The following is a 25,978-nucleotide window of genomic DNA, read 5'->3' as shown; positions in this document are numbered from 1 at the left end:
TGTTCTTCAGTTGTATCATCAAAATGCTGTGAGAGTTTACTGATCACAAAACGTATGTCTCGTCTAGGGCATGTGGACAAATATATTGAACTTCCCACTGCCTCTCTGTACTTTCTTGAATTTGTCATTTTTTCAGCATTTTCTGAATAGTCAAGTTTTGGTTCACATGGGGTCTCTCTTGCCCTACAGTCTTCCATTTCAAATCTTTTCAGTATTTTGTTCACATATCTTTTCTGTGACATAACAACTTGGCCTTCTGTTTGCTCAAAGTCTATTCCCAGAAAATGTCTGAGTCTTCCCAGATCTTTCATTTTGAACTTTTCAGTTAGCATTGTTTTCACATTGTTAATACACTTTCATTGCTAGCTGCTATTATCAAATCATCAAGCCATATAATGAGGATTACCTTTTTGTGGCGACACGAGCACGGATAGAGTATTATTTATGTAATTTATGTGTTCAACAACGCCACCCTGGGAATTTCACCCAGAGAATATTAATATAAAGTTCAGCACATAGGTTCATTCGTGGGAAGGAGCAGAGACAGTAATTCAGAAAGAATATTTATTATTACTATATATTAATTTACCACAACAATAAAACAGTGCTGGTTACGACTATCCTTGCTCAGGGCTGACACCTACGGTGAGAGATGTCCGACGAAAAGGGGGGATCCCTGGGAACACATACAAACAAAACCCACGTGCAAAAGAAAGGGGGGAAACACCACCACCGGGACACCAATCCGACACCGCAGTACGGCAGCTCCTGAGCAGATAGAGAGTGAAACGTTAACAATGAGTGACGACAATGACGAACAAAATACAAATGAATATACTTTAACTGTAAAACTAAACAAATGACAAATCAACAAAACATAGAATGATCAAAATAATCACACGGAAAGAAACAGACACAATTGAAATAAACGTAAACAAAAATGAACACAAGAACTCAAGAGTCCGGGGTGAACTGCGACACCGAGCCTCAGTCCGCTGTCGCTCGCTCGACTTAGTGCGATTAGCCAATCACACACACGCACAGTCGGCCGTCGGGACACAGAGGTGGTCGGGAGGGGCGAATCGTTGCCACCCGATCCGTCCCAGCAGTTCCGGGTGAAGTTTAAATAAAACAACCCAAGACAAAACAGCAGTGAAATAAGCGGGTGGTCTTAGCGGAGGCTGCGCTAAGTGAGCTAGGGGGATCAATAAAAGCAGAGTTAAAAATAAACTAAAAAACCGGAGGAGGAAAGCTCCATATGTGCCAATCACTTAGCCACATACCGATCAAAACATTCCTGGGGAGCAAGGCACGAAACGGCGTCACCCACTTCGTAAAGAAGTTGCAGAGGGGAAGCAACACGCAGCCAAGCACACCCAGAGAGGAATCTATCAAAAGGATCAATGAGCTTACCACAGAGCTGGACAGAACACCACGAGAGAACCACAGTCGTCGCTAACAGCCTACCTCTGACCCCGGAAGCGGAAGCGTAGGACGCTGATTGAGGTGGGAACTCAGCCTCCAGCCATTCAGAGCGAGGGAGAAGTGTGCGCACCGCCTCCTTTTAACCAGCAGGCTAAGACGGGATTGGCTGGAATGCCAACAACCTCGTCCTGCTACAATCTCCCCCCAACAATTGTATCGTCGGCCCGACGATGGAATAACCGGACACAAGGACCGAGTTTACTGCCATGGTCTAAACAGTGCAGCAACAGAGTTAAACACTGAGTTGGAAGGACTAGTAGATCCTTGTTCAGGGTCTGCTAACGGCTGTGGAAGATGGTGAACATTAGAGTGCTGACCCGCAGTTGACCTCACTGTACGCCGCACAGTTTCTCTGCCGACCGAAGGGAGAAGACGGGGCCTGTCCACCATAGGATCAGGGTGCACAGAGGTTGAAGGTTGACCTCTGGGGCTAGTATGGATTGGAGCTCCAGCCTGGACAGAAATGGGTGAAAAGCTCTCGGTCCTTAAAACCAGCCAGTCACATTCAGATGAAAGTTCATCTTCTGACTGAAATGACTCGGGCGGAGATGGAGAGGGAACAGCGGGAGGATCACACGAAGGATCGACACCAACTACGGCTTTTAACAAGGAACGATGGACCTGCCTGGTTCTATCTGCCTCATCTTTTGGGGCGATGGTGTATACCGAGCCCCCTTCTTTCGGTACCCTCAAGACAAGGTGTATGACAGACGACCACTGATCTTGGATCTTGTGGCGGCCCCGCACACCAAGCTCCCGCAACCAAACGAACTGGCCCTCCTTCAGAGGAGCATGCCGGACATGTTGATCATGATTTCTCTTACGGCGCTCCGCGGCCACCTTTAATCGGTCACGGGCCCCCTCAAATGCCATCTGCAGTCGGGTTTGATGCTCCTGAACCCACTCGTGGGAGGTCTCAACCAGACCTAGGGTTGAGACCTCCCACGGGGGTCTCAACCCGACCTAGGAGAAAGTCAAGAGGGAGCCTGGGCTCCTGGCCAAACATTAACAAGAATGGGGACTCACCAGTGGCTTGATGTGGTGTGGTGTTATAGGCATACAAGACCTGGGGTAGACATGAGCTCCAGTCATGTTTCCGAGACACTGGCAAAGTACGCAGAAGATCATGGAGTGTCCGGTTGAACCGCTCACACTGACCATTTCCTGCTGGATGGTATGGAGTGGTGCGAGATTTGTCAATGCCATAAAACTCACAGTTGTTTTATAATGGTGCTCTCGAAACTACGTCCCTGATCCGAATGTATCCGAGCGGGTACCCCAAACCTGGAAAACCACTCAGTCACCAGGACCTGGGCAACAGTAGTTGCCCTTTGGTCACGGGTAGGGACCGCCCAGGTATATTTACTGAATACATCAGTCATCACCAGGATGTCTTCGAAACCATTACGGCTTGGCTCGAGGAGAGTAAAATCAATAGCTAAAATTTCATTAGGCCGAGAAGCCATCAAGTGGCCCATGAAACTACGAGCGGCCGGCTTACAAACTTTTGCTACCTGACACCTTTCACATGCCTGACACCACTGTTCCACCTCAGCTGTCATACCTGGCCAGTAGCAACGCCTGCGCAAAAGTTCCAAAGTCCTCTCAATGCCCTGATGACCATGGCCCTGATGAACCTCAGTGAGGACCTCCTTTTTTAAAACAGCAGGCAACAACAGCTGCAGCACCACCTCCGCCCCATCTGGTCTAAAAAATTGCTGATAAACTAACCCGTCCCTCTCTGTCAGACAATCCCATTGACGGAGTAACACTAAAGCAGCAGCGGACATCTGCCTCCGCTCCTCATTATTGGGTCATCTTTGACACCTCCAGAAGGCCAATACTTCCTGGATAACTGGGTCAGTAGCCTGGAGGGTAGCAATATCAGACGGCGAACGATGAGGTAAGGCTGCAGATACCGACTGGGTGGCTACAATTTTGCCGCATTGTAGCGCTTGCTGCAAGGGCTCAGGTAGCCGGGTGCCACGAACCATAGTATGCAGGTCTGGTGGCCCCGGTGTGTTCTGGCGGGAGAGGGCGTCAGCATTCTTATTACTTTTTCCTGACCGATGCTTTATTTCGAAGTTGAACGAGGCCAGCTGAGCTGCCCACCGCTGCTCCGTGGCCCCCAACTTGGCAGAGGACAAGTGGCTCAAGGGATTGTTGTCGGTGTAAACTACACACTGGTGACCCAACAAGTACTCCCTAAACTTTTCAGTCATGGCCCACTTGAGAGCCAAGAACTCCAGCTTCATGGAGCTATAGTTCTCCATATTTCGTTCTGTAGGCCTCAATCCACGGCTTGCATAAGCTATTGGTCTAACCACATCATTTTGTCGTTGGGACAGAACAGCACCTAGGCCACCATAGCTGGCGTCCACTTCCAAGATAAATGGAAGGGAGAAGTCTGCATAGGCCAACACTGGTGAGGAGATTAATTTGGCTTTCAGTGACTCGAAGCTAGTGTGACATTCGTCGGACCAATGGGATGCAATGCTGTTGCTGGCCGTTTTGGGCTTGGCACCCGCCAGCTCTGCCACCAACTTGTGCAGAGGTGCAGCCAACTTTGCAAAACTTTCCACAAAGCGACGGTAGTAACTGGAAAAACCGAGAAAGGAGCGAAGCCCCGATACGGTAGTAGGGGGTGGCCAGCGGGCGACCGCTTCAATCTTGCTCGGGTCTGTGGAGACACCCTGATCAGAAATAACGTGCCCCAAATACCGCACTTCCTGTTGGAAAAAGGCACACTTTCCAAGTTTCACCTTCAGTCCTTCATGGTCCAAACGCTCCAGTACCAACCTCAACCTCTCTAGATGTTGTTCAATGGTAGAGGAGAAAACTACAATGTCATCTAGGTAGAGCAGCAGGGACTGACACTGCTGGTCACCAAAAATGCGCTGCATCAAGCGTTGAAAAGTACTAGGTGCGTTGCAAAGCCCGAATGGCATACGATTCCACTCAAAAAGGCCAAAGGGTGTGCAAAAAGCAGTTTTGGCACGATCAGGCTCCGCTACAGGGACCTGATTGTAGCCACTTGCCAGGTCCAACGTGGAAAACCAACGGGCTCCACTAAAGGCGTCTAAAGACTCGTCAATGCGTGGCAGTGGAAATGCATCCTTCCGGGTTTTACTGTTAAGGAGCCTATAGTCGACACACATACGGAGGCTGCCATCTTTCTTTTTAACTAGCACAATCGGGGAAGCATAGGGGCTGCTGCTCTCTCTAATGACCTTGGAACCAAACAGTTGGTTAATATGGTCCTTGACTACCTCGTACTCAGATGGGGGAATGCGGCGATAGCGCTGCCGTACTGGAACCTCATCCAGTAGGGGGATCTCATGGGCGATCAGGTCAGTACATACAGCTACAATCTTCATCATACCACCAGGGATACGCCAAGCCTTAATACCACGTAGCTTGAGCTTCCCTACTCTCGGATCAGCCAACTCACAGGCCTCATGGCACTTCTGGAGGGCCTCTGTGATGGCAGTAGGAGCCTCAGACACCACCGGTAGATGAAACAATGCCAGGCCATGCTGACCGAAAAGTTCCCCATAGCATTTGCGAATGACATTCATCCCCAGCACACCTGGAGCCGGCAGATGGGTACCGCCAGGTGAGTCTTTAACCACTAAAATGCCACAGGCAGGTAACGACTTGCCACACAGCTCAACATCCAACTCTAGGTAACCAATATATGGGATAGCCAGACCATTCGCTGCTGTGAGCTGCAGCCAATGACAAGCCCGGAGTCGCTCTTGACCCCACGGTTCAAACTCTTTGTAAAAGAGGGATTCCGATATGGTTGACACCATGGACCCCGTGTCCACCAAACACGAGACTGCAACTCCGCCCATGTTCACCGTTAAATGAGGACAGGAAGACATGAGCTTGGACACTTCAACATCGCCTGCCCGAACACTTGAGCCAATAACTGCCCCCTCCGAATTGTGAATCTGCAATGCGGCGGGTGCTAGTTTTCCGACGTGTGAGCAGAGCGGAATGATCTCTGCTGTGCAGAAGGGGATGAAGGTCGACTGCGGGCCGGAGCACGTGATCCATCGCAGTCCCTAGCAAAGTGACCTGGCTGTTGGCATCTCCTACAAATTATAGGACCACGAGAAACTGCCCGGCTGTGCTGCTGTGAACCTTGCAGACGGGAAATGTTTTGAGTCAGTTGGTTCAACTGCTCCTGTTGCAACTTAAGCATCTCTCTCAATTCGCTGAACTCTGAGACTTGAGGGACACCCAACGGATAACTACCCTGAACCACATACTGAGCACCAACAGCCAGGGGAAGAGAGTTGCTACGACCCCGAGCCTTGCTGGGCGAACCTTCTCGCTCCCATCTGATGGCTTCACTTCGGACCTCCAGTAGGGTAGAGGCATGCTGCCCGCGAACAAACTGCTTCAACTCCCGACGGAGTGACCCATCCAGCACATGTTCCACAAATTGATCCCTCAACAGTACCTCCGCATTGGGGATGCCTGTGGGTGCACGCTGCTTCACGGATGCCATTAGACCCATAAGTGCGAGCGAGAACTCAAGGAGAGTCTCTCCCTCGTGTTGACGTCGGGAGAAAAACGCCTCTTGTAGCGCTACATAAGATGCTGTGCATCCATATAACTCCTGCAGCACTGAAATGATTTTACTTGGGTCACAACGATCTTCAGCAGAGCGGTACTTAATTTCATCACGCGCTTCCCCTTCTAGATGATCGAACAAGAAGAATGCCTGATCGGAAACAGATAGGTGACGAGCCCTCATACCGGCTTGTACCTCCTCCAGCCACTCACCTAACCCTATGCCCGACTTTCCCCTAAACATGGGACACCTTCTATCACGTGATACCATAACCAGTCTCTCGGTTACAGGGGCACTGACGCTGAAGGATGCAGGAAGGGAAACTGAAGGGGCTGTATTAGTGCCAGGGACAGCTGCAACCTGTTCCTGCCTAAGTTTCTCATTGTCAGCCCTCAATTGAGCAACTAAATCCCTAAGTTCCTGCATTTCAGCCGCCATCATTTAAATTTTTTTTTTTTTTTTTTTTGAACAACTAAGACCACCCTTACCTTGAGGATGAAGCCAGGTAAGGTGGGACAGGGCTCGTTGCCGATCCGCGAAAACCAACTGCTGTTTTGTCTCAGGGGATGGGACAGGAAAAAAATAAACACAGGTCAGACACCAAAATGTTGGTCACTCGCTTTCTAAACAAAAATAGAAGAATACACACTCAATCTAAAACTGAACACTTGTCTCTGCTCTCAATGACGCGATCCTGCCAACAACGCCAGTTTGTGGCGACACGAGCACGGATAGAGTATTATTTATGTAATTTATGTGTTCAACAACGCCACCCTGGGAATTTCACCCAGAGGATATTAATATAAAGTTCAGCACATAGGTTCATTCGTGGGAAGGAGCAGAGACAGTAATTCAGAAAGAATATTTATTATTTATTATTATTATATATATATTATATATTATTATTATTATAATTTACCACAACAATAAAACAGTGCTGGTTACGACTATCCTTGCTCAGGGCTGACACCTACGCTGAGAGATGTCAGACGAAAAGGGGGGATCCCTGGGAACACTACAAACAAAACCCACGTGCAAAAGAAAGGGGGGAAACGCCACCACCGGGACACCAATCCGACACCGCAGTATGGCAGCTCCTGAGCAGATAGAGAGTGAAACGTTAACAATGAGTGACGACAATGACGAACAAAATACAAATGAATATACTTTAACTGTAAAACTAAACAAATGACAAATCAACAAAACATAGAATGATCAAAATAATCACACGGAAAGAAACAGACACAATTGAAATAAACGTAAACAAAAATGAACACAAGAACTCAAGAGTCCGGGGTGAACTGCGACACCGAGCCTCAGTCCGCTGTCGCTCGCTCGACTTAGTGCGATTAGCCAATCACACACACGCACAGTCGGCCGTCGGGACACAGAGGTGGTCGGGAGGGGCGAATCGTTGCCACCCGATCCGTCCCAGCAGTTCCGGGTGAAGTTTAAATAAAACAACCCAAGACAAAACAGCAGTGAAATAAGCGGGTGGTCTTAGCGGAGGCTGCGCTAAGTGACCTAGGGGGATCAATAAAAGCAGAGTTAAAAATAAACTAAAAAACCGGAGGAGGAAAGCTCCATATGTGCTAATCACTTAGCCACATACCGATCAAAACATTCCTGGGGAGCACGGCACGAAACGGCGTCACCCACTTCGTAAAGAAGTTGCAGAGGGGAAGCAACACGCAGCCAAGCACACCCAGAGAGGAATCTATCAAAAGGATCAATGAGCTTACCACAGAGCTGGACAGAACACCACGAGAGAACCACAGTCGTCGCTAACAGCCTACCTCTGACCCCGGAAGCGGAAGCGTAGGACGCTGATTGAGGTGGGAACTCAGCCTCCAGCCATTCAGAGCGAGGGAGAAGTGTGCGCACCGCCTCCTTTTAACCAGCAGGCTAAGACGGGATTGGCTGGAATGCCAACAACCTCGTCCTGCTACAATCTCATCATGTTTTTCTTTTGTATACACACAATGATCAGCAGGGTTCTGTGTGAAATCATTTCTGATCAAACATGCATGTAACATAGCATTCCAATTTCTTCCGGACTGATTGAGACCATAGAGAGACTTATGCAGTTTACACACCAGTTTTTCACCTGTGTCTGACCATGTCTCGTAACCCTCTGGTTGCTCAATGTAAAGTTCAAAATCAATAGGTGCATGTAAATATGCTGTCTTAACGTCCATCTGATGCAGCAGCAGATTCTCCTGTGCTGCCTTCTGCATGATCACCCTCACACTGGTGATATCAGCAGTAGGTGAGAATGTCTCTTCGTAATCAGTTCCTTGTTTTTGACTGTAGCCTTTTGCTACGTATCTTGCTTTGTACTTTTCTGATCCATCAGTGTTACTCTTGAGTGCGTACACCCATCTGCCCCCCACTGCTCGTTTGCCTGGTGGAAGATGGGTGAGGCTGAATGTTTGATTTTCCTCCAGTGACTGCATCTCCTCATTCATAGCATTGATCCACTGCCTTGAGTTGGTTGAAGCAATGGCATCCTTGTAAGTCTGAGGAATGTCACACACTGCTCTGTAACAGAAGTCAATACATGTTGTATGTAGTTTGTCTACCTTTTCTTCCGTTTCAAAGTCCTGTAGGTAAGTTGGTTTCTTTCTTTCCCTCTTTGGGTTCCGCCTTGTTCTCTCAGCATCGTCTTGCTGAGACACTTCAGTCTGTTTTGGAGCAGTCTCCGAAACATCACTTTCCTTACCATGACTTGATGCATTTTCTTTGTTTTCATCAACCATTTCTCCATTGTCATGACTTTTTGGCTGTACATCTCTATCACAGTACTCAATGTGTGCTTCAGATATTTGTCTCTCTTTTTCATTTGCTGTTTTGGTTGTGAATTTCACTAACCTGTGCTTTTGGACTATTTCTGTGTCTGGATAGTACACCAGATAAGCTGGGCTGTTTTTATCATATCGTATAAAAACACCTTGCTGGCACCTGGAATCCAACTTCCTCTTGTTTATAGGCAAAACAGATGGACCCGATGGACAGTTTGGAAACATCCGGTTTCACGCCTGTAAACATCTCATATGGAGTTTTTCTTGTGCGTCTGCTGTAGCACCTGTTTCGCACGTAAGCAGCTGTCTGTACAGCATAGTTCCATAGTTTATCTGGTAAGTTACTCTCTAACAGTAAACACCTGCCCATGTCATAGAGAGTTCGCCAACCTCTCTCTGCTGTGCCATTTTGGTGTGGCGAATAGGGCCCTGACTTTTCATGCCTTATCCTATTCTTGGTCAACAGTACTTGGAAAACTTTAGTTGTAAACTCAGTGCCGTTGTCTGAACGGACGCACTTGACTTCACCATAAGGTGCTATGTCTGCCAAGAATCTTTCTGTGGCATGAACTGCATCACTTTTGACTTTAAGGAAGTACACAAACATTGTACCTGAGTAGTCATCGGTAAAAGATTGAGCATATCTGTGTCCCTCTATGCTCGGGGTTCGCATTGGACCTGCTAGATCAGTGTGGACTAGCTGTAATGGTTTTGTAGCTTTTCTGTCTGGCTCCCTATTTCTACTCTGTGTGAATTTTCCTTTCGTACACACTTCACATATCTGTGTTGGTCTGACCACACTCCCATTTATCACCATGCCTTTTACAACACCTTGTCATTTTTGTACATCTTCATAATTGCAATATCCCATAATCTCATGCCAGGTTTGTATGTCGTGGGACACTTTACATTTATCAACACTCTGTTCAACTCTGTTGATAAATAATACAAATTGCCACTTTCATGAATGTCAAACCTGCTGCCATCATTTGTAATCATGTGACTGTTTTTCTTGAACGTGACTGTTGCTCCTCCATTCGCTGCTCTCGCCACTGAGAAGATGTCTTGGGGGTACGTTGGCATGTAGAGTGCTTGCCGAAGCTGTGCTCTGTGTTGTCGTCCGGTGCTGTCCAGGAGATGAAACACAGCGGTCCCTCTGCGTTGGGCAATTCCATTGCACTTGGTCCCATCTGCCAGCTCGACTGCGTGGGTCTCTGGCTGAAATGTGTCGTCGAAACTCACAAACTTGCTCATGTCGTTCACGATGTGAGAGGTTGCTCCTCCATCCACCATGATGCTTTTCATCTTTATGTTGTCTGCTGGTCTCTCAGTCTTTGTATGTTTCGCCATGAAGAGATGGTCGTCATCACCTTCTTGCTCTTTCTCTGCAACTTTTCTGGCACCATCTTGTTCTCCCTTTTTCTTGCACAGGGATTCTTTGTGCGTGTTGCTTCATCTTCATGTCTTTTGTTATTAAAGTGTGTATTCATATTTTGCTTGCTATGCTTTATGTGTGTTTTCATTACATTGTCCGTTGATTCAGCCGTTTTCATCTTTTCAGCTTCTTCATAGATTCTCGGCCTCCTCTTAAAGTCTGTGAATGTAACTTGGTCTTCATTTTGTGTCACATGGACAGCTAGAGGCCTGAACATGTCCGGTAGTCCACCAAGTATCATGGCTACGATTAGTCCATCACTCATAGTTTCACCTGCATTTCTCAAAGCAGTGATAGTATTTTCCGCTCTTATAATATAGTCTGTGACACTTTCGTTGTCTGCCATCCGTAGCTTGGTCAACGATGTGTATTAACTTATTATTCTTGGTTTGCTTTTTCCCGAATAATGTTCTTTCAATATCTTCAGTGCCTCCCTGCCTTTATCGGCAGCGTCATGTCTGATTAGAGATAGACTTTTATCATCTATCAGTCTTATCAGTTCGGCATAGCAGTCGGCATTCTTCCTTCCGTCTAGAGATAACTGCTCTTCACTAGCATCCGTGGGCTCATGCAAAATAGTCTCTTTCAGGTTTAAGATGTGCAAGTGACCAAGCAATCTCGTTTCCCAAAGGTCATACTTATCCTGTGATAGCATCCCTGCTGCTCCTCTGTTCGTCATCTCTACACGTGTTTTGCGGCAGTCTTTTCTTCTGCTAGCTTGTTAGCACTTAGCTCTTAGCTCTAGCGTTCGCGTATTGCGTCGCGACGCTCCCCGTAACTTTGCCCGGTACTTATCTTCAAGTTGGCTCTCATTCTCTGCCACTTCTGTCCGTCATTAGTCACTAGCGGTGTCCGAAGCTGTCTGGGCCCATAACCTGTTAGGGATTTTCATTCAAACTCCACTTCAGTACAGCTTCAATCATTGCTTTATTTTCTTCAAGAACGACCACCGGCTGGAACACACACGTTAATCAATTTTTCCCGGAGCAAGTTACACATCACATCCGGGATCGAACAATACACATCCTTCAAAATAAAAGTACTGTGCATAACACAATGAATAAAGGCGCTTTCTTTTACATTGTTTAACACTGCTTCTAAGATTAGGTTAAAAATGTGAATACAACGTAGTATGAAAGGAACGGATAAAAAGTAGCCGGATTGAAAACAAGTAATTCTTTAAAATGCATGTGTGTTTAAAAAATAGTTTGAAACACTTAGGTATGAAATATTTTATCCAAGATTTACTTAATGTTGTTGATTAGTTCTGCATGGTTGGTTCTGCGGAGAGAACTCTTGGCCATGATATTTCTGCTGTGTCTCAAATAATTGAACGAAAGAAAAGGTGTTTGGACCTAATATGTTTGGACCCCATGGCTCTGTTGAACCCCCCTTTGTTGATTTGGGCCCATTGGCATATCAAAAAAAGCCTTCCATCTCTAACCAGTCAATTTAAATTGGACGGTCAAATTGGAACAGTTGTGAGGTCCAGCTTTTTTCAGAAGAAGTGGGTAACTATGATGCACTTTATTTTGGAGTCAGACAGTGGTCCCTGGCAAGTCTCCAATTGGTACAGAATGCTCCTGCTCTCCTTTAACAGGGAAACTTAAAAGGGAGAAAATAACTCCCATCCTTGCCTCGCTACACTGGATACCTGTGTATTTCAGATTAAACTTTAAGATTTATTAGAATTTTACTTGATGTTTAATCTGTACATGGCCTCGCCCCATCCTACCTCTCAAAGCTGCTCCACCACTATGCTCCTGCTCGCTGCCTCAGGTCGGCCGACCAACTGCTCCTGGAATATGTTCAAGCAGAAGCTAGAAGAGACAGATTTTTTATATTGCTGGGCCCAGGCTCTGGAACAACTTGGTTGTCAGAGAAGCCCCCTCACTCTCCATTTTTAAAACTCATCTTAAAACCCACTTCTATTCCCTGGCTTTTTAACTAAGCATTTTTGTGCTTTTTACTTGTTTATTGTATTCTAAGTTTTTTAATCTGTTTTTATTTGTGCTATATTTAATGTTCCACTACTTTTTTATTATGTAAAAAAACTTAAGTCTTTATGGTAAATCAATGCCATCAATTGTGAGTAGTTGAATTGACATTTTAAATGTTGACATTATAACTGATTTTTTTTTAAGCATTAAATATTGAATAATTGAATTCAATAATTTCAATCATAAATTCTGATTCAGAAGTTCTAAATTCTAAATCTTTGAATTTTTAACAATTTAAATTCAATATAAACATGTGGGTATGAGAGTGCCACCAGTCGAGTGCCGAGCTATTTGAACTTTCACCCAGTCATGTGACAAGCAAACGATTAAATGTTTTGTCACTGTCGTCAGTCAACACCCAGCGGTAACTGACCCACAAGTTTTGCAAACAGCAGAAAAATCAGCTCTGAAGTTATTCTGATTATTGTTACCTTTTTCAGTGAAGAGCACGTAAATGAAGCAAACAAGTCAATGATGAAACCTTAAAAACTAAAGAAAAGAAGCTTCAGAATTCCACCAAAACAAATTCATTATTTTTTTCCAATAACAACTTTTGCTGGCGGATTTCCCAAAAATACATTAGGAATTTTCGAGACTAGGAACATCCCCATCTGTTGTGACCAACTAGTGTATCATGCACATCAGAGGAAGCAAGAAGCCGAGGGTAGCAAGAAGGTTCAACACTTTCTGCCTCTGACTTCATGAGGATCAACTAATCAATGCCTAGATCTTCACCCATGTTTCCTTTATTAGTTCCAAGGCTGATTTCACACAGTTGATGGAGGGACACCAGAGAGTAGTCCAACAGACTAGTGAGTTGGTCGAGTGCACTGCAGGAGGGCCGTGTTTTTTTTAAAGAGTATAAAGTCGATCGCCACTTTATACATACTTGCCGTTCTCCATGCAGAGAGCTGTAGTGGAAAAACACCGCTGGTCGTCCTCCTCATCGTAGTCTGCCGCACGAATAAGGGACGACTCTGCTTTACTCGCCAGGCCTCAAAAATGTACCCACACTCTGACGGCAAGACATTTTTATTTGTGTACAGATTGAAATGTCAATGCTTTCACATGTCATTGTCCATCACTTTATTTTTGTATGAGCTGTCAGGAGGTTTCTGCTGACATTCAAGTGCGGCTAGTATTCCCTGCCCTATATAAGTAAGTAAGTAAGTAATTTGTATTTATATAGCGCTTTTCCAGACCAGCGTCACAAAGCGCTTAAACAATCAAAAAATACTCACTAAAATATATACTTTAAAGGTCAAGATAAAACTGAGAACAACATAGGAGTTCCAGGAAATCAAGGAAAAGCCTGAACAAATAAAAAGGTCTTAAGATGTTTCTTGAAGGAGTCAGTAGATCCATCAAACACAGAGGGAGAAGAAGATCATTCCAAAGCTTAGGAGCAACAGTCTGGAAGGGTTTCTCTCCTCTGGTCCTGAACCGTGTGCGTGGAACCATCAGTAGATTCTGATCCACAGACCTCAGAGCCCAAGCTGGGGTGTAAGGCTGGATCAGATCAGAGATGTAAGGAGGAGCCTGACCATGAATATCTCTGAAAGTAAGAACCAGAATTTTAAAGTTGATCCTGAAAGAAACTGGAAGCCAGTGAAGAGTTTTAAGGATCAGAGAAATGTAAATTCTTCTAAAATGATAACAACAGCGATATGTGCAAAGGTGCAGAACCCAGCTGGGTGGCTTGTTCATTGAGCTCTCCCAGAAACAAGATGGGGCCTTGAGGATTAACTTATAGTGAAGCTGAGTAAGAGGGTGTAGCAACATGAGGTAGAACTGCTTATACAACTGTTACAAGAGAGATGGCAGTGCTGCACTGGGTTAAAATACACAGTCGTACAAAAAAAACCTCTCTATGTGAAAGCAACACTTATTGTGAGTGTTGTTAGTGACAGTCTACAGTCCACAGAGCTAACAAAGAGAATGATGATCATTTAGGATAACACCTGCCTGAGTGAAATGTAAAACAGGCATAGCCAGAGTCCAAAAACGGACTTCCAGCAGGCCACTGATGCATGTTTCTGCTAAAGCAGATGCACAGAATAATCAGACTAGTTTCAGACGCTGTGGTATGGCTTATATCATTTTGTGCTGAGCTAATGCTAGTTAGTAGTAAGTTTCCAGTGATGTCAATTTATTTGGCTAAAACCAACATAACAACATCTTGAATAACCCAAAACCAGTGTAGCGTCATCATTCTAATAAGAACTGAGATGAAGAACTTAATTTAAGGAAATGTGGCTAAAACATTTTTGCATGAAGTAGTCACACATTTATCTGCACACCCTGACGCACATGTCAGAGGGATACTGCCTCTCGAGCACTTCCTCTCCAAGTTCACAGGGGCGGGAGATGCTGACAGCTGCAGATGTGAAGCATTCACTGCCAGGAAGGCTCTTTGGCTTTACTTTCTCCTCAAACCCTTTTACAGTTGTGACAGAAGCCTTCACTACAACGTCTTTTCAACACCCAATTCTTGTCTACACAACATGGTCTAAATATTGTTTTCCTCTGCCCTGTCCATCCTTTCAACCAACATCACTCCTTTTCTCTCTCTTCCCTTCCTTTCATTTATTCATTCATCCACTCTTCTTCCTGCTTTCCTTCTCTCTATCAATCATACATACCTTGCTCCATCCCTTCATTCGTTGACAAGATCAAGGAGCCACTACAAACCCCTTCTGTTGATGTGAAGGGAAAGTGTTACTACTTAGAGTCTCTCATATAGTCTAGAGTTCTTCTGGGGAGAATCAGTGGGGTGGGAGGGTCGTGGGGGGAGGTATTGAGGAGAGAAGGCAGAGTGTGAACTTCTTCTTCCGGTTAACTGAGTGTGAACTGCATTTCATTTCAGGTTCTTTTTTATACTTTTATTTATCTGTGTGTTCTTTTTTTTTCTTCTGCCAGCTCCAGCCATTGGAATTTGTCTTAAAGGGTTAATAAAATACCATCTATCTATTTATCTATAGATAGATATTTAAAATAAAGCAAATCGCATCCTCTAATTAATTCCCCCAAAAATGTTTACTTTCCTGTGTGTTTTTGGTGTCACATGAAGTAATTTCTGATGAAGGAAATGTTACGATAACGTGACACTTCACACATAAACCACACCCCCACTGTCACAGGAAACCAACCAAGTTTATGCCCAAACCTCACAGATCGGCAGAGACGCTCAGAAACAAAGGCAGGAGATTGTTTAAAAAAATAAGCAGAAGAAGAAGTGTATTATAGTTCAGAACGAGGGGTGACTTTTAAACAGTGGACTGGCAGTGGTGAGGGACAAGAAGATGACATCTGGATGACCCCTCTGTATCTTAACGATGATTTCACGTTGAAATATTTGGGTAAGTTTTAAGACTGAAAATGTGTTGCTTTTGTTGCTCTTTTGAATACCTTCATAGTGCCGTCATGCCTCGTGGGGTATTTGTTATATTCCTCAATGTTAAGAATGTCTGTAATGTTGCGCGTGTGTGTGTAGACATGAGGCCGTGTGATGGGTAGGAGTTACTGTGAATTCATTTCAGTTCAGCTACATGAACAAGGTGGAAACCCCCAAGAAAGTGATTCATAGATGCAAAGCTGAGTTTTCCATTGATGAGACTGATGGGAAATTGTTCAGAAACTGAGAGGGTTTTTTGTCGAAACTGTCAGCTGCTCCATGACTTGAGAAAGCGTCCAATTGTTAAGATAACCTTCGATTTCTTCTTTAAGAGTTATGCTTTTGTTTAATAAGGTACATTTTAAGGTAGACATCAAAGTCATCAAACCAGCTGCTCAAACAAGGTCCAGTATGTATACCATCTTAAAATATCAGATTTTTATTTTTTCACAGTAGCATAACGGTACAGCAGGTGCAGTGACGAAAAAAAACGTATCATTATTTATTGATTTAGATTCAACTCCAAAAAACCACAAAAATTGATTGAACCTTTCATGAACATTTTTGCTTAAACACTTGAATCTTGTTTAATCACATCCTAGCATTTGATGTGTGGAAGAGACACCCATGGGTAATCCTGAACGTCCCTTCTTATTTGGTTCCATTTATCCCATTATTTCCTCCCGACATGAGGTCATAATATTACAAGTCAATAAATCATTGTAAAAATGATTTTACTGACAACTGACAGTAAAACTAATCTGTGTTGGTAGTACTTTAGTCGGATTTCGAGTTTGGCATCTAAAACTGAAGAATAATGTCCCTGTAATACCTGTCAGATAAGCACCAAAGTTCTGCACCTGCATATCAGATAACATGACAGATAGGATATGCAAAGTAGACCTTTTTACCTACATCTGATATACAAAATACTTCTGTTTATCTGCTTGGCTTGCACGAGACTTACAAGACTGAAGAAAAACCGCACTCTCGTGCACCGAGTTTGTTTGTTCTCAGCCTACGTAGTAATTTCTTGGTGTCCTACTTACATACTTTCAAACTGATTCTGGATGCTTTTCCCTTTGAAATGTTGCAGACAATGGACATGGGGACGAGAATGGATATGCAAATGCCCCTGACCTGAATACAAGACTCTGTGATAAAAGCTTCCTGTTGAAGCTTCCGGCTTCTCATAACATCCAGCTGTTAGTAGAAGTTCTGGCTGAAGATGACCTTTTCAAACCAAACATGTCCAACTGAAGAAGACCTCAAGGTGTATAGCCATTACTTGTACGGTGTGGTCTACAGTATCATCTTGCTGCCTGGCCTGCTGGGTAACCTGGTGGCTGTGTGGGTGTTCTGGGTCTATATCAAAGAGACTAAGAAGGCTGTGGTGTTTATGATGAATCTGGCCGTGGCTGATCTCCTGCAGGTACAATAACACTATAAGAATGTAAAGAGCTAAATATTTCATATTGCCTACATCTAGGAATTCTGATTTTCTTCTACATTCCAATATAAATATGTTTATTGAAATCAGAATCAGAATCAGAATCCCTTTATTATCCCGCGAGGGAAAATTCTTTTTTAACAAACAGCAAGAGCAATATACCAGAAGAAAAATAAAAACACCCAGAAATAAAATATAAAAAGAAAAGAAAGAATCTAAATAGAATAGAAAATAAATCTGCACTATATTATATACACATATTTACAAAAATAAAAAAGCAAGAAACTTATTGTCCATAGTGTGAATGTTTCTTGGTCTAAATGCCAGCCTTTAGGGGTTCAGTGTATTTCTTTTCTCTTGTCCCAAGTAGCAGGGATAGGCTTCAGCTACCTTAACACATAAAGAATCAGAATAAAACAGATGGATGTATAGATGGATGAAATAAACCCTCAGAATATCTTAATCTAAACACCAGCATCTGTCTTCCCTCAGGTTCTCTCTCTCCCATTGCGAATCTACTATTACTTGATGGACGACTGGCCTTTTGGACACCATCTCTGCATGATATGCTTCTATCTAAAGTATGTCAACATGTACGCCTCCATCTTGTTCCTGGTGTGTGTCAGTGTGCGTCGCTGTGAGCTTGTCGTGCGACCCCTGAGGTACAACTCATCCAGAAAAAAAGTGGACATGACTGTTTGCGCCTTGGTCTGGCTGGTGGTCTGTCTGGGCTGCCTTCCATTCCCACTGCTGAGGAACCCCAACATAAATGGTCCAGCAGAATCCAGACACTCCTCCAACTTTACACGAGTGTGCTTTGCAGAGCTGCCCATGCACAGCCTCAGTGAGTCGGCAGCCTGGTCCCTCCTGGTTATAGCAGAGCTCCTAGGCTTCGTCATCCCCTTCTTTGTGGTTCTTTGCTGCACCTGTCTGACTGCGGGGAGCCTTCGGAAGACAATCTCTGGCACTATCCCTGATCAGGGTGAGAAGCAGAAGGCTTTACGGATGGTGCTGAGCTGCACTCTGGTGTTTTTGCTGTGCTTTGCTCCATACCACATCACCATGCCTCTGGACTTCCTGGTCAAAGCAAATGCTATCAGCAACTGCACCCTAAAGAACTTCATATTGCGATGCCACCCGCTCACTCTGTGTCTGGCCAGTCTTAACTGCAGTCTTGACCCCATCATGTACTACTTCACAACCAATGAATTTCAGAGGCGCCTGAGCAAAACAGAAGTTCCAGAAAGCATCAGTAGCTGTCGACGGCTGTCTTGCATCACAGGATCTAATCAGGCATGAAAATACAGTTGCAGATGAATCTACTGATGGTTCTTCGCACACGCTTCCGGACCAGAGGAGAGAAATCCATCCAGGCTCTTGCTCCAAAGCTTAGAACGATCTTCATCTCTCTCTGCATTTAATGGATCTAGTGACTCCTTCAAGAAACATATCAAGACATTTTTATTTGTGCAGGCTTTTCCTTGATTTTCTGGAACTCCTGTGTTGTTCTCGATGTTATCTTGACCTTTAAAGTATATATTTTATTGAGTATTGTTTTGATTGTTTAAGCGCTTTGTGACCTTGGTCTGGAAAAGCGCTATATAAAAAACAAAAAAAGAAGAAGATGCAATACCGGTATGATGAATCCCAAAACCATGTGATTGTGCTATACCCTTCAATGTGAACTTTTCCTATTTGTTTTCTTTCTGTGGACTGCCGTCATTCACATCTGCCACATTATCTAGGCACACCAGGACAAGTTAATGAACAATGAGAAGACTCATTCACAAAGCTTCAATGGGTTCAGCATATCAGAAGAAGTAGCCCTCAGCCGAATGTGAAATGATACTTTAGGGACGTAAAGTATAAGGGATTAGTCTGTCTGATGAAGCCACCTTGACCAATATCAGACCCAGTATGCATCCTGAGTATAGTACGCAACCATGCCTAGTGACTATATAGAATGTCTGCAAATTGTAAAAGCAAAACTTGTAAAAATGTAAAATAATAAGAGCTCAGACTAGGAGTTGTGATCACCTTCCACAGGGCAACTTAAAAGGACACAACTAAATGAGTAGCACCATTCGGTTTGCTTCCAACATCCCTAGTGTCCTGGAACAGTTTGTCAATGTAAACCACTAATCCTTGGAATACTTGGAGTTTCAAGTCTGACATATGAAGGTTTGCTAATTATTCATAAATAAACAATTTCTTATTTGCTTTAGAAATCAGTTTGCGTCGGTCCATCCAGATATTTGAAATGATGATCTGTCAATGCTCTAACTCAATACTGTGATAATGGTATTTAAAACCCTTGTCCTTGACTTATTAATGTCCTCATTCAGACTGAAACTTGACTTCTCCATCATTATAAATATAATACAACACCCTTAATGTGTGTTTACAAAGTCCCCATGTGATGATGTACTCCTTATGTTAGCCTTTTATGTGTAAAGATATATTTACTTTAATAATCCTATGAAAATTGAAGATATGTGTCACTCGCAGCTGTAGACATTACTAGTTGAAATACCTGAAAAACAAAAACAAAGCCCCAGATATATATATATATATTTTTCATGTGTGCAAAAAAATACCATACCAAAAAAATCCTACTTCTGATGCCATTACAAACAAAACACCATGAATACCTGGCTGTGGTTTCCATTGTTCCAAATGGAAAATCTGAAAGTCATCAAAACCTCATTGGAATGCCATTTATGGCGACTGTTAAACACCTGCACTGCTGAACTAGCTGAGCTGCTGCAGCATGTCTTCTAGAGCTGGGGAAAGTACCAACCCTGTGGAAGACCTCCTGTATCATTCCATTCCTGAAAAAAGATTCGGCCGAGCGAGCTGAATGATTACTGACCGGTGGCCAAAGGTCCAGCACACGCAAGACCCCCTGCAGTTTGCCTACCGGGCCGCGGTAGGTGTAGAACAGGGGTGTCAAACTGGTCCAGAAAAGGGCCAGGGTGGTGTAGGTTTTTGTTCCAACCAGTCAAGCACACATGAGTTAACTAATCAGGTGTCGTCTTAAACAAGCAACAACTGACTGAAAATTAATTGATTACTGTCTTCAGACGCCTGATTGGTTCAACTATATGTGCTTGACTGGTTGGAGCAAAAACCTACACAACCCTGGCCCTTTTCTGGACCAGTTTGACACCCCTGGTGTAGAAGATGCCATTCTTCACCTCCTGCATCGGACCTACTCCCACCTGGATTAAGAGAGCGGCTCAGTGAGGATCCTGTTCCTGGACTTTTCTAGTGCCTTTAACAGCATCCAGCCCACTCTGCTCCAGGACAAACTGACGAAGATGCATGTGGACCCTGGTTTGGCCTCCTGGATCTCGAAGTATCTCACTGATCAGCCACAGTAGGACATCACGTCATACACTTCAGACTTCTGCTACAACATCAGGGACAACAGTGAGGACGAGTACAGGAGTCTGATACGTGACTTTCTGGACTGGAGTGAGAGGAACCACATGCAGCTGAACACCTCAAAGACCAAGGAGCTGATCTAGGACTTTGGGAGGTCCAGGACAAATCCACGTTCAGTGTCCATCAGAGACGAGATGTATAAGTACCTCGGTGTGTGGCTGAACGGTAAACTGGACCGGTCCTGCAACACAGGCCATGTATATAAGAAAGTTCAGAGTAGACTGTACTTTCTGAGGAGGCTCCAATCATTTAAAATCTGCAGGAAGCTCCGCATCAGTTGCTGAGAGGAGATCACTCAACAAACTACTGTCCATCATGGATGATGACAGTCATCCTCTCAACACTGTCATCAGTGAGCAGAGAAGCAGATAGAGTGCTATCATGAATGCTTCTTCCCAGATGCAACACTAATAGACTCAGGGACGCATTTATTCCTCGTGCTATCAGATTGTAAAACTCCGATTTTGGGGGCGGGAGTGAAAAGATCATCAAAGTGATTGTGAATAGATTATGAAACAGACTCTAGATCCAGTGGGAGAACAAACTAGTTTATTTCATGACAAGATTCAGATAAATGTACAACACTGAGTTCTAGATCCTGTAGTAGTATGATGGTAAAAGAAATAAACTGTTTTAGGTTTGTGTTGTTTCTGAGAAACATGTTTACCATATGAACAGAAGCGAGAGTTTGGAAGTTTTGTCTCTCCTTAAATTAAATTTCTCTTCTGAGACGAATACAAATATCGACATAGCTCAGCAGTCGTTTGGAAACCAAACCTGTTTAAAATTAAATAGCATTTTTGTTACCTTCTTAAAAAACTACATCTTAGTGCGATTGTCTTTCAGTGCATAATATGAGGGATTATTTTAATCCAAAGGAGAATCACATTGAGGGAAAACCTTAGTTCAATTGAAATAAAAATGGAGACAAAGATCAAGTATCTGGCTTGAGATAATCATCCACTCTTGACACAACACAACATGAACACAGAGTTGAGTAAGAACTGGGAGTATCATCCAGCATCAACAGGCGTCACACTTTAGGATTAATGTGCTATTACACTGTAACATAGAGTAAGTCGGAGAGTAAAAGACTGACAGTTCCTGCCTTTAAGCGACGATCTACGAGTCTGGAGGAAACAAAGATCCAGATCATGTCACTAAGAGGAATGGATGCAGGTCACTAGTACAAAACTTGTTGATGACAAAAGATTCAAAGTGCAAGAACCATGACACCATTATAACAGAAAGAAAGAGAAGAACTAGGAATGACAATTCCCTCTAAATAATATTGTTAGCTGCGGAACGCTAAAACACTGCAACTTAAATTCACAAATCACTCAAGATTCAAGCGGCAAAAGCAAAGACTGGAGTTAGACTTTTGTACAAAATCTCAGTCGACTCGTCTCCTTCTTGCTCCTCTCTAAACGTCATCCCTCAAGCATGGCAGATCCGTGTCTCTGTGATGAACTTGTTTTCAAAGTGCTGGATGGTGAAGCAATCCTCGGCAGAGCGCTTGTGAATGACGCCACCTGGTGGAGACAAAAGTCTCCATAACGTTTCTCTTAATGTCAAACGACAAGGTACACACATCCTAACATGACTTAAGACATGGCTGTGAATTTGCTTCATTTTACTGTAAAAATCTTTTACTGAAACATTAGACATTTCAAGTATATCAAGTTTAGTTTAGGCTTTTAAGTGAAGTAGAGAACAGAGATTAACAAAAAAAAATCTTTTTTCTTGCGGAAAATGCTCAGTAAAAATGTTTAAATCAAATAATTTTTGTGTAAAACGAAAGCATAGGTTTATTACATTAGAACAAAGAGTAAACAACCTCCAAGTATCTTAGTTTATAGTCATAAAATATTTTGTAAATGACATTCCTGTGACCAGAAAAACCACAATATTTATTTTATCATTACTCGCTTACTATTACTGCCTACTTATTTGATGCAGTGCACAAGAGAATAAATAGATACCGTCGACTTAACACAGAAAAAAAAGAGTTTAAAGTGTAGATGTGAGGCCTCAGCCAATTACAACTACTCCTCTTGGCCTCAGTTTCATTGCTTAAAACAAGTCGATATTTTAGATAAAAACCACAGCGATCGGATGTGGACTAAACAAGGTGAAAATACGACACTCCACTGACCTGGCAGACTGGCACGCCGCTGCATCCGGTAGGTTTTCTTCCCGTCACACAGGCGGCGGATGTAGAAGCCCAGAGGTTTGATATCATCGATGCGCTCCGTCACCACCAAGTCCTCGTGCACCAGGTAGCTGCGGTAGGAGCCAGACTGGAAGGAGAAGAGATATCAAGTCACATAGAACAGTCTTCCTCTAAAAAAGTAAACCAAAATCTCACCATCAGCTGCGAGAAAAGGTCGATGAGGTCCTGAGGGGGAAGAACTACTGATGTGTTCAAAGGGATCACAAAGCAGGTCCTCAGGGTCAAGTCCAGGTAGGCAGTCAGCTTCTGCTCACAAATATCTCAGCACATCAGTCCATTGTAGCAATCAACCCGAGCGACCTTGACGTCCTCACCCTGTTGAAGTCGTGAAGGATGTAGGCAGGGTCTCCGGGTCTGAAGCGAGGAGGGGGGACGCTGATGACGGCCATGCTGTCGGAGATTTCCACTTCCTCCTCCACCCGGGGCAGATAGTACGGCTGGCTCTCGGCCCCAGATGACATGTCGCCAAACTGCATTGATCCATGATACAGCCTCTGCAGGTAAGAAAGACATTCAGACACTAGATGGCGCCACCTACAAGGTTTTATAACTATTTACAATGTGTGACGATATTAGTTTTACGTCAGTGTCTTTCAACCTAAAATAAGATATCTTTAAGAAACATCTTAAGACGTTTCTATTTGTTCAGACTTTTTTGATTTTCTGGAACTCCTGTTGCGTTATCAGTTTTTTAATCTTGATCTTTAAAATATATACTTTATTGAATATTGTTTTGATTCTTTAAGCGCTTTGTGACCAGGGCCGGGTCTAGGCAGGGGCAAGAGGGGGCCTGGCCCCCTAAAATAAATGTTGTGCCCCCTCAAACCAGGGCCGGGTCTAGGCAGGGGCAAGAGCCTGGCACAATGCCCCCTCAAGATTTGTGGCTGCCCCCTCATACATGCCTGTCTAGACCTGGCCCTGTTTGTAACCCTGGTCTGGAAAGCGCTATACAAATAAAAATTACTTACTTACTTACTTATAACCTTATAACCTACCTAAGATGTTTTGCATCTTTATCTGAACGAAATAATAAAGTATGTACATTATGAAGTAGTTTAAGCTTCTACTGCAACAGCCATTTTAAATGTGTTGACTAGTTGAGGTTAAGTCTAAACATATCGTATAAACACATACGTATGTGTACGAAAACAAAGAAACCATGTTTAACCAACCCAAGAGTTGCAAACTAATGACTCAAAAATAGTACGTGGAATATATAATGTAAAATAAAATAAATAAATTATTGTTTGAATGAAACGAAAACATGCAAATTAAATAATATAAGTTTTGAGGTTAAGTTTTTATTAAAAGTCTATAAATAAGCAAAAAACAATGATGAGAGTTTGATGGTCATCTAGATTCTATGTATTCATCCCATAATATTGGCTTAAAGTTTAACGTGTAGAATCCCATCACAGGATCAAAAACGCTACACGAGACCAACTATGTAAACATGCCAGACTGAAGGCCGTTTCGTGCTCGTGCTCGTGTAACACGCGTGTAACAACACACACAGAATGAAGTACCTTCGGGGTGAAGTATCGATAGAGACACGCTCCCCCCACGATGAGCCCACTCAGGATGAAGGCTATGCCCAGCAGGGTGACCAGACAGCGACCCGTGGATCCGTCCGAGCCCACGGGGTCAGAGGCCAGCTCCGGGTCCTGGACACAAACACAACACGACGCTAAGGTTACAGCGGCGGTGCAACACGATCGTGCGTGTTTAACGGTCCACGCGAAACCCGACTGGGTCGTCTGGTCGCGGTGACAGTGGACGCGCAGGCCCGCGCACACGCACACCCACTCACCTTCTCTGCCACCGCGCCATCTTTGCCCAGCGCCTTCTGCGCCACGGCCGAGCTGAAGGCGATCTTCACCATGGTGGGAAGGATAAGTCCGTGTGGAGAACCAGACCAGAACCAGACCAGAACCTGACGACCTGAGAGCTGCTCCGCGCTGTGACGCACTTTTGCAGCTTCGACTTATCGCGCACTTCCGGTGGCTTAAGATGGCCGCCGGACAGAAAGAAAACATGGACGTGAATCTCAATAAACGTCAGTATATAAGGGTGTTAAAGAGCATCATTTAATTTATTCCGACAATAATGTTATTTGCTAAAATAAAAATAAATAGTTGTTGAATTATTTTTGTCTGAATTGACAATTTGATAATTATAGCAGATTTAGCGTCACCTCGCGGACAAAAGTGAGAACTACTTCTTAAAAGCTCTGCTTTGATACGTTGATAATACCCTAAGGTAAAACTTTATTTAAGGTAAAACTTTATTGATCCCTCAGGAGGTCTCCTTCGGGAAATTGTTTTTTTTTCCAATAGCCAATACATACAGCAATTTTTTTTATAAAAAATAAATCAAAATAAGATAAGAACAAGAACATGAAGGGAACGGACAAGATGACACAATCTAAGTCTAAAGATAAAGACAAAGAACATAGATCAAAGAGAAACAACAAAGAAATTAATCACAAAGCGTCTTCACTTAATAACACAAACACAAATATTATTTCTGTAACTACTACTTAAACCGTTATATCATTCGTTTCATCCATATTTTGTGTTGATATTGTATGTCAATATCTAGTTGTAAAATATGAAATGCAATATATATTTAATGGTTGTGTTATATTTGCCAAACGACGTGTCATTGTAAGTCAAAGATTGCCTGTGGATGCAACTGTGCAGGATGTTTCATGTGAAAGTGAACTGAATCTGTTAGTGAAGTTATTTATAGTTTTTTCTCAGTCGCTTTGGTGCTTTTCTCACATCACTGTCAACATTTGCACAGCAGTTAGTGCATTTCTCAAAACAATTAGTGCAAACTACAAAACCTAGTGGATAACCGTCAAAAGTATGTCACTTGCTCAAAATGGATAGTCTGTTCCTCAAAATCAAGTATTCATGTCAATGAAACTGCCAGTGTCATCAAAATGAGAAGTATTGACACCATTGTTTATGAACAAGATCGTCAAATGGCTTTGTCATGTTTTCATTATGACAGTTTATTCTCTCTGTGTTTTCCAATGCAAAAAAAAGGTCAGAACTCGGTGACACTACCCGAAAATGCTCAAGACAGCACTATACACTACTTGTACAGCCATTTGAAAACTACAGTAAAGTTACACATTGCT

General features: G+C 43.6%; 2 protein-coding genes and 1 long non-coding RNA gene across 4 annotated transcripts; 1 reads left to right on the top strand and 2 right to left on the bottom strand.

Moving 5' to 3' along the window:
- Positions 1 to 595: 595 nt before the first annotated feature.
- LOC148071418 (uncharacterized) lies at positions 596 to 7,962 on the bottom strand. Its single transcript, XR_015712865.1, has 3 exons — positions 7,683 to 7,962; positions 6,559 to 7,594; positions 596 to 768 (listed from the first exon to the last, which is right to left on the bottom strand). It is a non-coding gene; the product is annotated as an uncharacterized LOC148071418 (long non-coding RNA).
- Positions 7,963 to 15,509: 7,547 nt separating this feature from the next.
- Positions 15,510 to 19,471, top strand: LOC148071417 (putative G protein-coupled receptor 174). Of its 2 annotated transcripts, none has more exons than XM_087798932.1 (3): positions 15,510 to 15,665; positions 16,797 to 16,973; positions 17,643 to 19,471. In XM_087798932.1, the coding sequence occupies exons 2-3, from the start codon at positions 16,929 to 16,931 to the stop codon at positions 18,447 to 18,449; spliced, it is 852 nt and encodes a 283-aa protein (XP_087655058.1). In that variant the 5' UTR covers positions 15,510 to 15,665; positions 16,797 to 16,928; the 3' UTR covers positions 18,450 to 19,471. The 2 variants fall into 2 exon arrangements, with proteins under 2 accessions (XP_087655058.1, XP_087655057.1); XM_087798931.1 differs by having other exon boundaries at positions 16,797 to 17,132.
- A 1,653-nt stretch (positions 19,472 to 21,124) lies between these two features.
- On the bottom strand, positions 21,125 to 24,829 carry LOC148071416 (integral membrane protein 2A-like). The gene is made up of 6 exons (XM_087799263.1): positions 24,641 to 24,829; positions 24,357 to 24,494; positions 23,145 to 23,324; positions 22,966 to 23,076; positions 22,753 to 22,897; positions 21,125 to 22,129 (listed from the first exon to the last, which is right to left on the bottom strand). Exons 1-6 carry the CDS (start codon positions 24,710 to 24,712, stop codon positions 22,035 to 22,037), a joined length of 741 nt encoding a protein of 246 aa, XP_087655389.1. The 5' UTR covers positions 24,713 to 24,829; the 3' UTR covers positions 21,125 to 22,034.
- Between the last annotated feature and the right edge of the window lie 1,149 nt (positions 24,830 to 25,978).

The sequence above is a fragment of the Callionymus lyra genome, chromosome 9 (assembly GCF_982586985.1).
Source record: "Callionymus lyra chromosome 9, fCalLyr1.hap1.1, whole genome shotgun sequence".
Classification (NCBI taxonomy): Eukaryota; Metazoa; Chordata; class Actinopteri; order Syngnathiformes; family Callionymidae; genus Callionymus; species Callionymus lyra.
This window is presented reverse-complemented; position numbering and strand designations above follow the sequence as displayed.

Excerpts from the sequence above, each read along its gene's own strand:
- LOC148071416 (XM_087799263.1), bottom strand. The coding sequence starts at position 24,712 with ATGGTGAAGATCGCCTTCAGCTCGGCCGTGGCGCAGAAGGCGCTGGGC. Across the intron at positions 23,325-24,356 it reads ATCGATACTTCACCCCGAAG|AGGCTGTATCATGGATCAAT; the intron begins GTACTTCATTCT and ends TCTTACCTGCAG. Across the intron at positions 22,898-22,965 it reads ACCTTTTCTCGCAGCTGATG|TCTGGCTCCTACCGCAGCTA; the intron begins GTGAGATTTTGG and ends TTCTCCTTCCAG.
- LOC148071417 (XM_087798931.1), top strand. The coding sequence starts at position 16,929 with ATGACCTTTTCAAACCAAACATGTCCAACTGAAGAAGACCTCAAGGTG. Across the intron at positions 17,133-17,642 it reads CCGTGGCTGATCTCCTGCAG|GTTCTCTCTCTCCCATTGCG; the intron begins GTACAATAACAC and ends GTCTTCCCTCAG.